The sequence below is a fragment of the Patagioenas fasciata genome, chromosome 4 (assembly GCF_037038585.1).
Source record: "Patagioenas fasciata isolate bPatFas1 chromosome 4, bPatFas1.hap1, whole genome shotgun sequence".
Classification (NCBI taxonomy): Eukaryota; Metazoa; Chordata; class Aves; order Columbiformes; family Columbidae; genus Patagioenas; species Patagioenas fasciata.
This window is the reverse complement of record NC_092523.1, coordinates 2,086,920-2,104,031: the sequence shown is the minus strand read 5'-3', so window position 1 is coordinate 2,104,031 and position 17,112 is coordinate 2,086,920. Positions and strand designations below refer to the sequence as shown.

At 49.4% G+C, this 17,112-nt stretch overlaps 1 protein-coding gene across 7 annotated transcripts in view; it reads left to right on the top strand.

Annotated features, from left to right (window-relative positions):
- EXOC6B (exocyst complex component 6B) overlaps positions 1 to 17,112 on the top strand; it is a 317,698-nt gene that overhangs the window by 67,337 nt on the left and 233,249 nt on the right. For all 7 annotated transcript variants that reach the window (XM_065836317.2, XM_071808429.1, XM_065836315.2 and 4 more), the window contains 4 exons: positions 2,362 to 2,409; positions 4,415 to 4,505; positions 4,596 to 4,641; positions 7,583 to 7,787. In XM_065836317.2, coding sequence (XP_065692389.1) covers positions 2,362 to 2,409; positions 4,415 to 4,505; positions 4,596 to 4,641; positions 7,583 to 7,787 — 390 coding nt within the window. The remainder of the gene's footprint in view (positions 1 to 2,361; positions 2,410 to 4,414; positions 4,506 to 4,595; positions 4,642 to 7,582; positions 7,788 to 17,112) is intronic.

Below are 17,112 nucleotides of genomic sequence, written 5' to 3'. Positions count from 1 at the left end.
GTCCCACATTCACTTCCCGTTCTTGGGGTGGGTGTTGGACCCGGGCCGGGCTCAGCGCAGCGATGGGGTCACGGCCGTGCCCTTGGCGTCCATTCCCAGGATTCCTCCCCAGCGCCCTTTGCTCCTGTCTCTCATCACTCTGACACTCTCTAAACGATAGCAGAGCACTGGTTAAACCCCCAAAGCCCTGCTCCGCACCACATGTTCTGTCTCCAGATGAATGGCCTAACGACTCGAGCCTCCCCTAAGCCCCCATGTGATCCCGTCGTCTCGTTCTTCACCTGTTGTCTGTCCCCCCTTGCTGTGCGTCTGTCTTGGATTAGAAAAGCTCTTCCTCTGAAAAGCTTCAGCGTCTCCACAGAGACTCTGGATAAATAACTGTGATTTTGTTCTCTACGTACAGATGTAGATCTTAAGAACAAAACAAAACACAACCCCCCTGCCCCCTAAAAACTCATAGTGTGCAAGGGCAGAATATACCCTCACTTTTGGCTTTAGCTGGGATTGATACGTAATTTTAATAGAAGACTAGTGCAGCCTTGGCATTATTTTAGGAGCAGTTTTAAATTACCTTACACAGATTCCTTTTTCCTGGTGGGATTTTCAGGATATAAGCAAATAAAATAATCTTTGGAAGGAGATAGCGGGCTCCTGCTTGTAAAATCTCCATACATCATAAAGGAAATGAGCAGGTTTTGCGCAGGGCGAGCGGCCAGGAGAGCTGAAGCTACTGCAGAATGCGATGCAGATGCCGCAGAAATGGGGAGATCACGGGATGATTCCTCTTCTCGTGTCACGGTTGAGCTTAAAACCCAGTGTTTTGACCCAAAAGGAAGCCTGGGAAGCTGGATGGCTCTGCTTGTTGAAGCAACACCAGCCTGGGAAGCTGGATGGTTCTGCTTGTTGAAGCAACACCAGCCTCTCCTGTTCCATTTGGGGAAGTTGTTGTTGCCCAGTAGCTTCCAATAGTCAACAGGAAACAAATTGGTCCCCAAATCAGTTTTGTATGTCCATGTGCTAATCCAAAACTCCCTCCCTGAACTGGGCGCCTCGTGGTTTGCTCGAAAAGGAAAGAGATGGTTGTTGTTATATCTTTGTCTGATATGTCCTGAATCCACCTTGAAGCTTGTCCTGCTATTGCTGCTACTCCGTGCACCATCTGCCCTCTGTTGAGTGCTTGGAGAGCATCAAATGATGTTCCTTCACTAGTGCTAAACTCATTATTAGGAAGTTATTAGGAAGAATTTCTTCCCCAAAGGGCTGTGGGGCATTGGAACAGGCTGCCCAGGGCAGTGCTGGAGTCACCATCCCTGGAGGGCTGGACAGACGGACATGAGGTTCTCAGGACATGGGGCAGGGACAGGGCTGGGGAACGCTTGGACTCCATGATCTTGAGGGGCTTTTCCAATCAAAATGATTCTATGATTAAAAATTCAGCCTATTTCTGCACTTGGTGAAAAGCATCAGGAAACAAAGCTCTTCAGTAGGTTTGTGTGATCTGATGTTGCTGCACACACCGCGGGAGCTCCGTGTCGCAGCTCCTGCTCTTGTCCAAGCCCAGCGGCCGATTGTTTTGCCCGTAGAATGAACAGAACCCCTGAAAACACAAGAGTTCGTCCCCAAAATTGGGTGATGCCCCCTGCAATGCAGCAGCAGCTTCCACTGCACAGCGAACCTGGGTAGAAACCTCCGAGACGTCTTAGAGATGAACCTGGAAACGAGCATTTACAACTTGAGGAGCTCGAAAGAGCGCCCTATGGGGGGGATAAACCAACCTCCTCCTGTCTGAATGTGAATTGAGTCTTCAGGAGAATTCCCAAAGTCACCTTCCTGCTCGTTGTATGAATAACGGATAAGCTGCTTATTTTCTATCCTGATGAGCCTGAATTTTGACGTTTGAACTTTCTAGGTCAAGCCCACGTTGAAGAGTTGTTTTCTTGCTGTGATATTAAGGATTTAAACCTAATTGAAATGGCTTTGGTGCTGGGCAGGGCAAACTTAATTCCATGAGGTTGTACCACTTATATAAACCAGCTTTTAAGATGGAAACCCGCGTGAGCATCTGCTACAAAATGCGATCCATTGGGACTGTGGCGTTTTGAGGCTGCCACGCAAAAGCGTTAAATCCTGTTGCCTTTTACACTGTTGCATGAATAGGGAAAGAATCCTTTTGGGGCACCCTTGATATTCACTGCGTGCTGGAAGTGATGACCATTAAATCAGCTAATAAACTGTGTTAACCGTGCGAGAGAGGGCTGTGTGAGAAGTGGTGTTTATCTATATTTCTTTGGTTTTATGGAAAACGTTGTCCCAATTTACATGCAGATGCGCTTTGTCTTTTTTTTCCCAATATCCCTGCAGAATCAAGTGACGGACACCAACCGAAAGCTGCAGAATGAAGGGAAGGAAGTGAGTGATACGTTCATTCATTCTTTCTTTTGCTTTTCCAATATTTGGCTGTGTTCTCTAGTGGCAAATTACACAGAGCAGCAATAACTGCAGAGGTGGCACTGGGTGAGCTTTGAAGGTCCCTTCAACCCAAGCTGTTCTGCGGAGGGTCTGGTTCCCACTTCGCAATATGGTACCGCAGCAGTTAAAACTCAAGGTGGTTTTTGAGCTCCGTGGGTAGAGACGTCAAGATGTGGATAAATAGGAAGCGATTGAGCATATCTTGAATGGGATGTGCCTTAAACTGCCTTCATCGTTCTGCCCCTTCATCATAAAGGAACATTTAACAGATTAATTAAGGGGAGACTTCCGAGCTGAGTCGGGGTGAAGGAACTGATGCTTGAGAGTTTTCAAGTGTCTAAACCAGATGTGTGAGAACTCTCAGGGATGGTACTTCAGTCATTGCTCTGCCCATATTCCATATACATCTACTCACAGAATCCCAGAATGTCAGGGGTTGAAGGGCCCTGGAAAGCTCATCCAGTGCAATCCCCCCATGGAGCAGGAACACCCAGCTGAGGTTCCACAGGAAGGTGTCCAGGCGGGTTTGAATGTCTGCAGAGAAGGAGACTCCACAACCTCCCTGGGCAGCCTGGGCCAGGCTCTGACACCCTCACCCCAAACAAGTTGCTTCTCCAATTTAAGTGGAACCTCCTGTGTTCCAGTTTGAACCCATTGCCCCTTGTCCTGTCACTGGGTGTCACCCAGAAGAGCCTGGCTCTATCCTCCTGACACTGCCCCTTTCCATATTGATCCCCAGGAATGAGTCCCCCCTCAGTCTCCTCTTGTCCAGCTCCAGAGCCCCAGCTCCCTCAGCCTTTCCTCACACGGCAGATGCTCCACTCCCTTCAGCATCTTGGTGGCTGCGCTGGACTCTCTCCAGCAGTTCCCTGTCCTTCTGGAACTGAGGGGCCACAACTGGACACAATATTCCAGGTGTGGTCTCCCCAGGGCAGAGCAGAGGGGCAGGAGAACCTCTCTGACCTACTGACCACCCCCTTCTAACCCACCCCAGGTCCCATCGGCCTTCCTGGCCACAAGGGCCCAGTGCTGGCTCATGGTCACCCTGCTGTCCCCAGGACCCCCAGGTCCCTTTCCCCTACACTGCTCTCTAATAGGTCATTCCCCAACTTACACTGGAACCTGGGGTTGTTCCTGCCCACATTCCAGACTCTACACTTGCCCTTCTTCTATTTCATTACATTTTTCCCCGCCCAGCTCTCCAGCCTGTCCAGGTCTCTGGATGGCAGCACAGCTTCCAGTGTCACCACTGCTCCCAGCTTGGTGTCATCAGCAAACTTGCTGACAGTCACTCTATTGCCTCATCCAAATAATTGATGAATATATTGAATAATACAGGCCCCAATACTCTTTGCACCCTTCTCATTTTCCTTCTCAACCACCCTGTTGGACACCCAGACTTCATTGTGCTGGGACCATTAGGACTTCATTGGGAATGAGAAAATCCCCACATCAGACCAACTATTCTAATAAAGATTAATGATAAAAACGCCCTTTGGGAAGGCGGTGATGTGGCTTCTCTCCTGAACCAAGTAGACATATCTCTTTGGTACCATGATTCCGCATTTGGAGAAAAGAAGCTAATGTTTTCTTTCATCTGAGTTTTGCCCTCGTCCCAATGCGCAGGTTTTTGTTGGAGACTGAACATTTAGAGATGTGATGCTAAGAACCCCCCTGGGAACAGGCAACCACATCCCTCTTTGAGAAGAAGTAGAGAAGTAGTTTAGGGGGGGAGTAGGGATGAGATGAATAAAATGGGAAGGGGAAATGGTTTTTGCAATTCACAGGACGTGCTCCACGGCTGCTATTTGTGACAGCTTTGCTCCTTGCTTATGGGAAATTAAGGGAGTGCTTCCATGGCTTGGTACAGAACCTGGAGCTCGTATCCTCTCCGCTACGTCTGTTTACTATTCTTAATGAACCTTATTTTTCCTCCTTTCCAAAGCTGATCATAGCGATGGAAGAGCTGAAGCAATGCCGACTGCAACAGCGGAATATCTCGGCGACGGTCGATAAGCTGACGCTGTGTCTTCCCGGTGAGCACTCGGAAATCGCTCCTTGTTTTAATCCATGTCTCTTTGCTTCGTGCTTGTGTCTCACCGCTCGTGTGTTTGTTCTCTTTCCAGTCCTGGAGATGTACAGCAAACTGCGGGAGCAAATGAAATCTAAAAGGTAAATGTTGTATAGGGAAGAGTTGAAAAGAACCCGTTTGGTGCTGGATAAATTCAAGAGGTTGTCGCAACTTGAGCTTGAAAATCAGCATTTCCAAGTGAACTTGTGTGATTTCTGGCTGGTGTCTTCACGGTCTGGCGTAGCCTAGAACCAGGATTAAAGCAGGGTCTAACTCTTTGCTTTAGGCTTTTAGTGAGGGTGTACACTGACATTATTTTCATGGAAGCTCACTGTTGCGGTGGACGAAATCGATGTGTGACTCAATTCCTACGTGTTATTAACCACATTTCATTCGATGAATACCATAATGCAAAGCGCGATATCACGTGGGAGAATCTGATGGACACGAATGGAAGCCAAACACCTGAGAAATGTTTCACGGGATGGGGGAGTTGGTGAGAACGCTTATTTTGCAATAGAAATAATTGCGAGCTGAACTACAAGGACTCGGTGGCTCCGAAATCAGGAGCTGTAAACCCCACGTTTCTTTTCCCACCCCGCTCTGTTGGCGATGCCGAAGGGTAAACCCACGATCTGAGATATTTTCGGGGCTGGGATCCTGGGGGATGATTTGTTTAAGCAACCGTGGGATTTCGGAGGCGCTTTGAGCCCCCGGGGGTGGCAAATTGGGCAGAGAGCAGCTGCTGGGGGAGGTCAGCTGGAAACCCAGCGGGTGCAGCTGGGACAGCGCTCGCGTCCCATCGCCGGTCGTGCCGCCATCCATCACCACAACGGCGCAGAGAAACCAGATGTTCCCAACAAGGCGATAACTAATTGGGTGGGCGTATTTTTACATTTCCCCGCCTGCCTCTGCTGATTCCGCGCTCCTCGGAGCTCGGGTAACAGATCCGCGTTCCTCCCGCGGAACGGGGTGCTCGGAGGAGATTATCGGTTCCCAAAGCTCGTCCTTTCTCAGGCTGGCTCAGTATGGAGCGGGGCAGCGTAGCGTTTGTTCTCAGGCTGTTTCGAGGAACAGCGAGGGGTTTATCCGCTGACAGATGTGGGCTGGGGCGCCCGAGCTGCGCGCAGCCTGGGAACTCAGGCAGGGAATCCCCATTCCGCTCGGTTCCCTGGCTCTGGGTTGCGTTTCCAGCCTCTGCTTCTAAGAATTGCAGCTTTTTTTCCCATCCCCTCCCTTTGGATTGGTTCATTTTAAAACAAATAGAACTTGAAAGCCACATTTAAAGAAAATCTGAACCCTTGGTGGTTTTTTTTGTCTCTCCTCCTTCTTCCTTTGCCTGGATTTGATGGCTTCATTCACCGAACACAGCACAACTTATTAAATGCTTTTGTGCCTGCACCTGATATCACTTATACATAATCTCATGATAAGGGGGTTGGTTACTAGCATGAGTCTCAAGTTTTGAGTCTGCAGTCGTTGAGCAGCAATAGGTTTTGCATTCAGGGTGAGTAAACTCAGCTTTCCCAAGGCAGAAAAAATGAGTTAGGTGGTGTTTATAAATTGAACCAGGTTTGTAGGATCTGTGGCCGTTAACTTGAGCTGGAGACGGTGGAACCAACCTGGAGAAATGACCCTGCAGAGAGAAGAGATGAAGGGAAACGTTCCATCTGCTGTTGTCCAGAATCTAAGGAAGGGACAGAGAGTTTATTTCCAAGGGCTGTGGCTGCTCGTTGGAAAGTGATGACCTGGGGACCCCATTGGTGACCACGCGCTGTCCCCCCCATTCACCTTTTTGCTGCTTCTGGTTCAGCAAACAAGGCCCTAACAATCTAGCAGACCCTCCGAAGCGTGTTGATCCCCTCCGGTTGAATTTGTGCCGTTCTGTGCGCTCCGGAGTTTCTCTCCAGAGAGCTTTGTGGTTTATTGCACATAGTTTTTCGTAACTCACCGTGGTGCAAACACCGGCTGGGTTATGGGGTTAATCCCTTCGACCGCTGGTGTTGGGAACAGGACGGGCCGTTTCTGCTTAAAGTAACTCCCCTCTGGACCTGCGTGGAGTTCAGGCCAGAACTATTCTGAATGGGGACGTGAACAGGTTTTTTCAGTGCTGCTAATATGTTTCTTATGACTAAACACTTATTTTTCCCCGCAAAATATTCACGGTGTAAGTGGAGGTGCTTGTGGCCGGGATTAACCATGGGTATAGTCAGCTAACGTTGCCTTAATTCACCCTACAGGTGACTGTGACCTGATGTTAGCCTGCAATATGTTCTTATAGATCCTGCTAATGCCTCCTAGGCGGTTCCCTGATCATTTTGGGTTTAAGCTTTGACCAGATTTGTGGCCAGACCAGGAGAAGGACGTTCTCGCATTTTACGTTGCCATTCAGAGGAACCCCTGGATTCCAGTGAACCGGCAAATCCTATGGTCCCCACTTCCCAACGGGAAAAGAGGGAGAGTGTTTGAGAAACGTGATTTGCTTAGAATAGTTTCCTATTTAGCATCTTGTGTCAGGCTATGAAGGTCGCTTTTATGCAGAAAGGTAGGCTAAAATGTGTACCGCCTTCCCTAAGGCCATTGGGCATCACCAAGGTATAAAGGCATATGAGAAGAAACATTGGGATTCTTTCATTCTTAAATTTAGAAGATATTTCCCCACTCTAAAAGGAATAAAAGTGATTTTCAGCTTTGCAAAGGTCACGTAGCCAAGTGGCACGACAGTAGTTGATGGCGAGGCTGGGGCTTTGTAGAAAAGTTATTTGTTGGACCCTTAAGCTGGGCTTTGTGTCACCTCTTTCTAAATAAAAGGCTGCCCAGGGCAGTGCTGGAGTCACCATCCCTGGAGGTTGGACAGACGGACATGAGGTTCTCAGGACATGGGGCAGGGACAGGGGTGGGTTATGGTTGAACTCGATCAGCTCGAGGGTCTTTTCCAACCAAAATGATTCTGTGATTTACAGTTAAAGCCCATTTTGTAGGGAAAGCAGGATGGAAATCACTGTTGCTCCTCCCACACCTCGCCTCGCTTGCTTTCCGCAGACATTACCCAGCGCTGAAGACCCTGGAGCACCTGGAGCACACGTACCTGCCCCAGGTGAGCCACTACCGCTTCTGCAAGATCATGGTGGACAACATCCCAAAGCTGCGCGAGGAGATCAAAGAAGTGTCCATGTCAGACCTCAAGGATTTCCTGGAGAGCATCCGTAAGCACTCAGACAAGATTGGAGAGACGGCGATGAAGCAGGTAGGACTTGTGTGTGCACACGCGTTGGAGGTGTTGTGTGAAGAGGAACCTGGTTCACCATCGTGTCAAACAAAGTTCTACTCTTCCAGTCCTAAGGAGTCAACTCAGTTTTAAATATTGAAGTAGTTTTGTTCCCAGGTGGAGCAATGGTTCTTCACTCTGTGGTTGGTACTGGAGTTTATCTTCTGGTTTTTATGCATTGAAAAGTGATGGATCATTTTTGTTGTCATCTCCTCCTGGCTGTGTTTTCCTCTTGCTGACCCAGAGCTGCAGTCGGGGTGCATAACTCGGATTTTCCGCTTGGTGGAACCGGGATATTTGTGCTGCTGTGCCTGGGGGCAGCTGGAAGAGCTGAGACACCAGTGTTGATTTCCCAGGTTCGGGGTAAAGCAACAGAAGTTTACGTACTGACTGCAAACTCTTTCTTTACACCTTGGACTGATTTTGCAGTCCTGGGTGAGCTTTCGTTGTGCCTCGTTTGAATTCACCTGGCAGTCGGTGTCTGTGAGAGATGAACTGAACGTCCCCGTGTGCGCATTAACATGCAATTGCCTTTTCCTACCCTTCTTTAATAACCTAGTTCAGAATTTTAGCACGGTTTGTTCTTGTCGTAGCTGGGGAGCATTGCTCACAGTGGCTCATAAGAAGGACTTCGCTACTTTGATGAGATTCAAATGCACTAGTGATGAAATGTTCCCTCTCGTGAGCAGTGAACTACTCCCTCCGATAGCCATTGATGGGTTGGACTTTTTGATTTATGGGAAGGACTCTTGCTATAACTTTTCACAAGATGATAGAATCATGCTGTTAGGTTTATGGTTAGAGCTACCAGCAAGTTCGATTTTCTATTCTATAAACACCATTTCTGTAAAGTGGTCTGACTTGAAAATTTGTATTAATTGATTTAATTTACAATATATCCACTGCCTTACTCTCTTCTCAACCTCTTTCTAGTATTTTAGGAAAACAAACCAAGCTCTTTATTGTGTAATAGCTCTTGGGAGAGCTGCTGTTCTCTATCTGAGAGTTCATCCAACTTTTCTGTTAGTTGTGTTGAATCCAATGGGGTGAAGTTGAACAAAGCCAAGTGCCGGGTGCTGCACTTTGGCCACAAGAACCCCCTGCAGCGCTCCAGGCTGGCACAGAGTGGCTGGAGAGCAGTCAGGCAGAAAGGGACCTGGGGGTGCTAATGGACAGGAAGCTCAACAGGAGCCAACAGTGTGCCCAGGTGGCCAAGAAGGCCAATGGTGTCCTGTCCTGTATCCAAACCAGCGTGGTCAGCAGGACAAGGGCAGTGATCCTTCCCCTGTGCTCTGCATTGGGGAGGCCACAGCTGGAGTGTTGTGTTCAGTTCTGGACCCCTCAGGTCAGGAAAGAGATTGAAGTGCTGGAGCGGGTCCAGAGAAGAGCAACAAGACTGGGGAAGGGACTTGAGCACAAGCCCTATGGGGAGAGGCTGAGGGAGCTGGGCTTGTTCAGTCTGGAGCAGAGGAGGCTTAGAGGTGAGCTCAGCACTCTCTAGAACGACCTGAAGGGCAGTTCTAGCCAGGGGGGATTGGGCTCTTCTCCCAGGCAGTCAGCAATAGGACAAGGGGGCATGGGCTTCAACTCTGCCGGGGGCAATTGAGGCTGGAGATGAGAAAGCAATTCTGTGCAGAGAGAGTGGTCAGCATTGGAATGGCTGCCCAGGGAGGTGCTGGACTCACCGGCCCTGGAGGTTTGTAAACTGAGCTTGGCCATGGCACTCAGTGCCATGATCTGGTGAATGGACTGGAGTTGGACCAAGGGTTGGACTGGGTGATCTCTGAGGGCTTTTCCAACCCAGTCCATCCTGGGATTCTGTGAATTGAACTTTATGAACCTGCAGGAAACGTGCGCTGCCCTGGACATGGAGCCCAATCTGCACAGTGGTGATGCTGGGAAGGCTGCGGGTGCTGCTGTGCTGCATTCACCTCATACAGCGGTTTCTAAACCAGGAACTGATTACAAAAAATACTCTGGTTTTGTTCATTACGGCAGTCAGACTTTAAAAAGTATTCTTCCTTGGTTCCTGTGGCTGGAAAGGAATAGGAGTTTCATTTGTCTTTTGCCGCTCAGTTAATGCCGCAAGTATGCTACTTCAAATAAGCAACTTCATTATATCTTATGAAGGGTATTGACCAATCGCAGCGGCATGAGTCTGCATGAGGGGATGATGCAGATGTTGTGACTTCTTGGAATTCCCAGTTTTGTCGTCATGATACTGGGAGGGGAATTTAAAACCTCCTGGCACCGTGGTTGATGAGTTTGGTGGATGGGGAGAGATGTGCGTGTCCAGCTGCTCCGGCAGACCTGTTGTAAGAAATTCCCCATCTGAACTAGAGATAGTTGTGTAGCTTTGTGCTTTCTGCACCTTCCAAATCCATGGCATACATCTAAATTGAGGTCTGTGTTGTGGTACATTGATGTTGGGAGCATCTTGGTTACAGCTGCATCAGAGCTTCAGCATCTGAATGTATCCATCAAAAAATACTCAAGTGGAAAAGATATTATGTGGGCTGTAGCAATGGAGTGACAAAACAAGATGCACCAAAAGAAGGCTCTGGTGAGACCTTATTGCGGCCTTTCCGTACTTTAAAGGGTTGATGAGACGGGGACAGAGTTGTGAGCAGGGCCTGTTTGTGGTAGGACGAGGGGTGATGGTTTGAAACTAAAACAGGGGGGATTCAGGCTGGACATGAGGAAGAAATTGTTGGCCCTGAGGGTGGTGAGAGCCTGGCCCAGGTTGGGCAGAGAGGTGGTGGATGAACCATCCCTGGAGACATCCCAGGCCAGGCTGGACGGGGCTCTGAGCAACCTGAGCTGGTGAAGATGTCCCTGCTCATGGCAGGGGGGGCACTGGGGGAGCTGGGAAGGTCCCTTCAACCCAAACCATTCTATGATTTTGTTCTAAGAAGGTAACGTTTAGATGTTTTAAGTTTGCGTACAGATGACACAGTTAGATGCAGACTAGAAGAATCACACAGAATCCCAGAATGTCAGGGGTTGAAGGGCCCTGTAAAGCTCATCCAGTGCAATCCCCCCATGGAGCAGGAACACCCAGCTGAGGTTCCACAGGAAGGTGTCCAGGCGGGTTTGAATGTCTGCACAGAAGGAGACTCCACAACCTCCCTGGGCAGCCTGGGCCAGGCTCTGACACCCTCACCAGGAACAAGTTTCTTCTCATATTTAAGTGGAACCTCCTGTGTTCCAGTTTGAACCCATTACCCCTTGTCCTACCTGTCGTTTGTCCGTCTCAACCATGACACCTACCATTGGTTGTCACCAAGAGGTTCCTTCACCCTTTGTGCGAACAGTTATCTCCAAGGTTGGACTCCATGGCTTTCCAGCAGTAAATCCATACTGTTCCCACCCGGTGGCTTGGGGTGGGAAGGTCAACTTCCAGTTGCAAGAGCCAAGTTGGAGGCAATGCTGGAATTCAAGCAACGTGCTACATTTATTTCTGCAAAAAATATTATGATCTGCTTCACCAACGAGTAACAATGAGGAGCTGAGGATTTCGGAAACGAAGGTTTTGGAACCTCCCATTGCCGTGGGGTCATTTCACGTTGTTTTGCCGCTTCTCGCATGACTGCGTCTTTTCCTCGGCCCGCTGGCCGGGATTGATGGATAGAGGCGCTGGCAGGAGGCCTGGGAGACCCGGGGAACCACGATTGGCAGCTCCATCCATTCGGTTTAAATTAGCATTGTATAAATTCTTCTAAAATGGTTTGATTTCACCACCGGGAACGGCAGAAGGCTTGATACAATGGGGAAAGGAAATGGTGTTTTTGTAACGTTGCAAATCTGAGGCCGATGATGACAAGAGCTGAAAGTTTCATTTTGTGATAATCAGAAGGGTCTGTGCGGGAGTGCCCGGGGCTGGCGCGTTCCTGCCCGCAGCCGGGGTGCGAGGAGGAGGAGAACGCGGTGGGATGAAGTCAAGTGAGATGATCCCGGTGTCAGTGGGAACCCAACAGATCTCACAGCGCGCTGAGGAACTTTATAGCCTCACTGTGTGCAAGTGTTGAACTCTCATTGAGTCCTTTCCTTGTGCCTTTGTTTATTTTTTTAATCTGAATTTTATTACCTATGGTTCTGCGTTCCAAAAATTGTTCTTAATTACACGGCGCTCCGCGCATTTCAGCTCCTTTTGGACTTTGGCCCCGTGAACCTGCGCGTGTGTTTTGTTTTGCTTGGTGTGTTGTTTTTTAACAGATCTGAGTTCTGGGCTTGCCAGGAACAAATTACATCTTATTAACACTTGCTGATATCCGGTGTGTGGTTTTATTGTCGAGTTTAATGGCTGAAATATGTGCGTTATGAGAAGGTCGCTTAGGACGATGCTGCTTGCGAAGCATCCAGCGTGAGCGCAGTGAATGTTGCTACACAGGAGGCCAAGAATAACCCATCCAAAAGCCATTATCAGATCAAATTGGTCAGGACAGCCAAAATATTCCACGTGCCTTTCGCAGAGATGGAAGCAAACCAACATTTTACTGTTATTTTCTTTTAGCATCCCCTGGATGCGCTGTCAGAGCTGATGTGTAGTGGGTGGTGATGTAGTACAAGTCGGGATGGGTTGGCGTTCCAGCTCTGCTTTTTCAAGGTGATGTTTATTCTTCTCGCCAACAGATGCCGGTGTCTGTGTCATTTCTGAGCAGAATAACGGGAGGTTTGTGTAAGTCTGTTTTCCCGCAGTGGCAGAAAACATCTGCTTGATGGTGTCGGTGTCTATGTGCACGTAAACGAGGGAAAACGTTGCTCGACGAACTGAAACGCTGGTGGGATTCGGTAGGAGCGCCGTTGTCACCATCAGCTGAAGAAGGTGAAGCGCTTTGGATCAACAGCAGCTCCGTAGGACGACACGTATGTCTGAGATCAGCGATTCAGATCTGGGCTGGGATGATTCCCCGCGGGCCAGAGCTGACCCAGAACCGCTCGTGTGTCCCCAGCATCTCCCTCCTGCTCAACGCGCCCTCTCCTGCCTGCACATAGCTTGGGAGAAGATACCTGAAGAGCACAGCTGCTGCTTTTCTGTGATGTAAAAGTATTCAGTAGCACAGGATGAAAATGCAGCTGGCCTTAGAGTAGAAGCTTGTGGAGGAGAGATGGAGGAGGAGGTTTAGTCTTCTTTTTCCCCTCCAGTTGCTTGGACTGGAGGCGGCAGCTGCCACCATTCCCTGCGATCGCGAGGAGGCTGTTGAGCACCCAGCTGCGTGCTGCAATATTTTTAGGTATGTCTGGTTTTAAACTTAATTCTGACCTTGTGTTGCCTGGATTTGTGACGGTCGGCTTGGGGCTGGAAGTGGCTTTGCACAGTTTGCGCTGCCGGTTTGTTCTTACAGCTGTAACCGAATCTCGGCCTGCGTTACCACCAGGGATATAGAGAAGCAGCTTCGTGTTAGCGATGAGTCTTGAGTGTCTTTTTAAAAGTTTGAATGCATTGGCATGGTAATAAAAATGCTACCGTTTGGTTTTTGAGATATTCTATTGAAGGGTTGAATATTTTAAAAGCTGGCTCATGTCCAAGCTGCCCGATGAGCGATGGCCATGCAAAAAGCTGGGTGCTCACTGCTTGTTTCCTTGACTCGCTGCAAGTCCATTCTCAAGCATTTCCCTTGACTTTTTGGATCCCAGGATGGCGTTTTGCAACAGCGACCATCACCTCGTCCAGCAATAATCACTTTGTGCATCTGCCCCTCTCCGTCAACTTGATCCCGTTATCTTCAGGATTCCTCAAACGTGATGGTAGTGGTGGGGTAACTGATTCGTGGAGGATCTGAAGCAGCTTCGTGCTGATGGTTTGTGCCCCACGTGGGAAATGCGGGGATGTGATGGGCAGTTTGCAGAATCGAGGCGGGCGAAGGGGAGGGCACGGTTGGTGTGGAAAGCAGCCGGGGAACGGAGCTGCAGAGCTCGCCCATCGCAGCAAACGCCCCTTGGCCGTGCAGAACGTCCCTTGGAGGCCGCGGGACTCTCCGACTTTAACCAAGCTGTGAAGACACCAGCATGTCCCGTCAAGCTGCTTATTGGAAATGATGGCGATGAGCAGCGCCGCGACGATTTCAGCGTTATTGGGAAATCCCACCATAATTTTAAATGCAAACACATGCGCGTCACCCCGAGCGAGCGCTTCCCTGCACGCCGGGGGACAAAGGGACATTTTTGGGTCTCCAGACACTGCCCGGTGGCCTTTTGATGGCCCAGAAAAAATGCTGAAAAACGCAGTTTGCGTCGTGTTCTCAATTATCCTCATCCCTGACATTTTTTAACTTTATGTAATCTTCCGCGGCGCATATGGGAATTGTTTTTGCTTTGTAGGGAGCGTTTTGGAGTAAATTAGATTTTGCTGCTTTTTCTGGGGCTGTGCCATGCAGGGAATGTCCCTGTGTGGGGTGGCAGCACTCGCTGCTCCCCAAAGGCCACGGGACAACCCCTCGCAGGTTTTGTGTCTCCTGCCACGTGGGCTGGACCCACCGGTGCCCCATTGGGGATGAAACGCAGCGTTTGGAAGATCCTGGCTCTGTGGGGCTTGGGTTTTATGGACATGCCCTAGGATTCCCAAAACACCCTCAGATCTGAGCTTCCCGCTGGTTTCAGTGTCTCTTATTGCACAGGTTTTCTTTAACAAGCACAAGGAGGTTTTATAGTGTTGGATGCAGGTCAGGCTGGTGGCTGAGTGGGGATAAGCGGCTGCTGTTTTCCCCTTCTGGGCAGCTTTGTGAAGCAGAATTGTATTCTTTAGTCAAACAGAATAACGAGACCTTCTTAATCTTTGATACGGCTGCTTGTTATATTAAAGTCTTAGGAGAGGAAATGCATCTTCTGGGGCTGTTTGGGTTGGAAGGCTGATGGTCTGGGCTTGCAGGTCTTGGGGAAGAGGCTCCCAAACCAGGCTGGTGAATGGGGACTCTGTGACATGATAGTGTCCCCTGGTTATTGAAGGGAGGTGTCACTGTAAGACCTGAGATGCCTTCAGTGCTTTGGTAAAAATGTTTATTGTCAGAAGCTTATAATGTGTTTGTACCTATCCTCTTCCACCCACCAAACAGAGATGGATCAACAGGAGTGACAGCTGTTGGTCACTTAACCCCAGAATCCTTTGCTTAATCTCTTGGAAAACTTACTTGAGAAAACTGCTAAAAAATTACAGACAAATCTTTAACAATTTGCTACTTTCTTGAAGAGTTGACCCTGAAAAACAGTTTTCCTAGCAGGGTGTTGAGCACCATGTTGATGGTGACTGCACTAATCCCATGGCACTTGAGTTTTTAATTTGGAAGCTGTTTGAGACAAACCCTGCTGAAGTGTCTGCAAACTCAGTCCACTCTTTTCTTGACCTGACGGCGATCGTGATGGGTTTTGAAGATGAAATGTGAGGTTTCCCAGTGTCATTTAGTCAGCGTCAGTGCGGTGACTTTGTGCGTGGATCTGTCACCATCTTTTGTCCCCTGCTTTGCACGTTGAGGCTGGAGCTTGCCCGTGGTGGCTGTGGGATGATGCTCTGCTGCTTGCAGAAAGGGCAAAAACAGGGAAAAAAGAAGAATCATAGAATAATTTGGGGTTGGAGGGACCTTCCCAGCTCCCCCAGTGCCACCCCTGCCATGACAGGGACATCTTCACCAGCTCAGGTTGCTCAGAGCCCCGTCCAGCCTGGCCTGGGATGTCTCCAGGGATGGTTCATCCACCACCTCTCTGCCCAACCTGGGCCAGGCTCTCACCACCCTCAGGGACAACAATTTCTTCCTCATGTCCAGCCTGCATCTCCCCTGTTTTAGTTTAAAACCATCACCCCTTGTCCTGTCCCAACAGGCCCCACTCAAAAGTCTGTCCCCATCTTTCTTATGGGCCCCTTTTAAGTCCAGAAAGGCCGCACTAAGGTCTCCCCAGAGCTTCTCTTCTCCAGCTGAACACCCCAACTCTCTCAGCCTGTCCTCCCAGCAGAGCTGTTCCAGCCTCGGGTCATTCCTGGGGCTCCTCTGGCCCCTCTCAGCAGGTCCATGTGTGTCCTGGGAAGGTGGAGATGTGAATGATTTTGAGAACTGCAGACATTTGCTTTGAAGTGAATGGCCAAGCCAAGAGCTTGAGGTTCAATGTGATCCCTCAGCTCCGCGAAGGACATGGAACGGATGGGTTGTGGCAGCCCCACAAATTCGGGTTTAGTGTCTTTGTTGGGGCAACGGGGGCAGCCGCGTGATGGGAAAAGCAGCTGGAGGCGTCACCGAGGCCGTTTTGGGGGGGACTGGAGGCCACGTGTGAGTTGGTGCTGGGTGCATGCCAGTGTCAGCGTGTTCCTGTTCCCCCATCCACGACGTTCGAGGTCTTTGTGCTTCCTCGTGCTTTTCCTCTCCTCCTTCCCACATCACATAATTCGGGTGCAAATGTGCCTATTATCACAAAAGATCTTTTTTCATTCTAACGTTTCCTGGCTTTCTGGGGACGGTTTCTGTTTGTTTAAGATGCGTTCTGTGCCTTTAAGTCTGCGTTTAAAGTTTATACCCCATCGGATCTTGATTAATAAATGGGTATTCCTCAGGATTCTTTTTATGGCCTCAAAAATGAAGCTGCTAAATCACAGGCCCCCTTTACTTCAGCGTGTGTGTGACTGAGGGCCGCAGGACCCACAGTGTCCCCAGCAGCCTGTCCAGCCTGTTCTGTGCACATGGCTGCCTCATCAAATCCAAAGTTGAACTACAGGCCAACCATATGCTGGACCAGCTCTTTGTGTGGTTGCCTTTCAGACCTCTTTAAACCCTTGGAACCCACAGATTTTTCTTGAAATGAATCCTTTATCTTCCAGCGATAGACGGTATAATTCACAGGGCTTCAAGGAGCACCCCTCGCTCCTTCTTTAGAGCAATTGCTGCTGTGTTATAGCTGGAAGAACGGTGCTGTTAAACTTATTTGCTGTGGACTGCAGGCGTTCGGCGCTGTAATTTTCACTGGTCTTGCTTCTCCTGGTTTTAATTAATTTAAACAGGCGCTGCCTGGTGCGCTGGGCTCCCGCGGATGCGCCGCTTTGGAGGCCAGGCCGTGCGGATAGACCTCAGCCTAGTAAAGTGGGGCTTTGGGCCTGCTTTGGCAAACCTTTGGAAAGGATGTGGAGGAGCGCAGGGGTCTGAACAGGAGAGGGGTGATGGAAATCAGGCTCAAAAATGACTCTCGTCAGGATGCTGCTGCCCGCATGAGAAATTCTTCTCTTTTCATTTGGACATCTCGGGCTTGTAACATAACTGCTGATAAACCTTTTAAATTAACTGCTTTTTCTCGTTTTTCCAAACTCCTGGGGTGGTTTTGGTGCAGG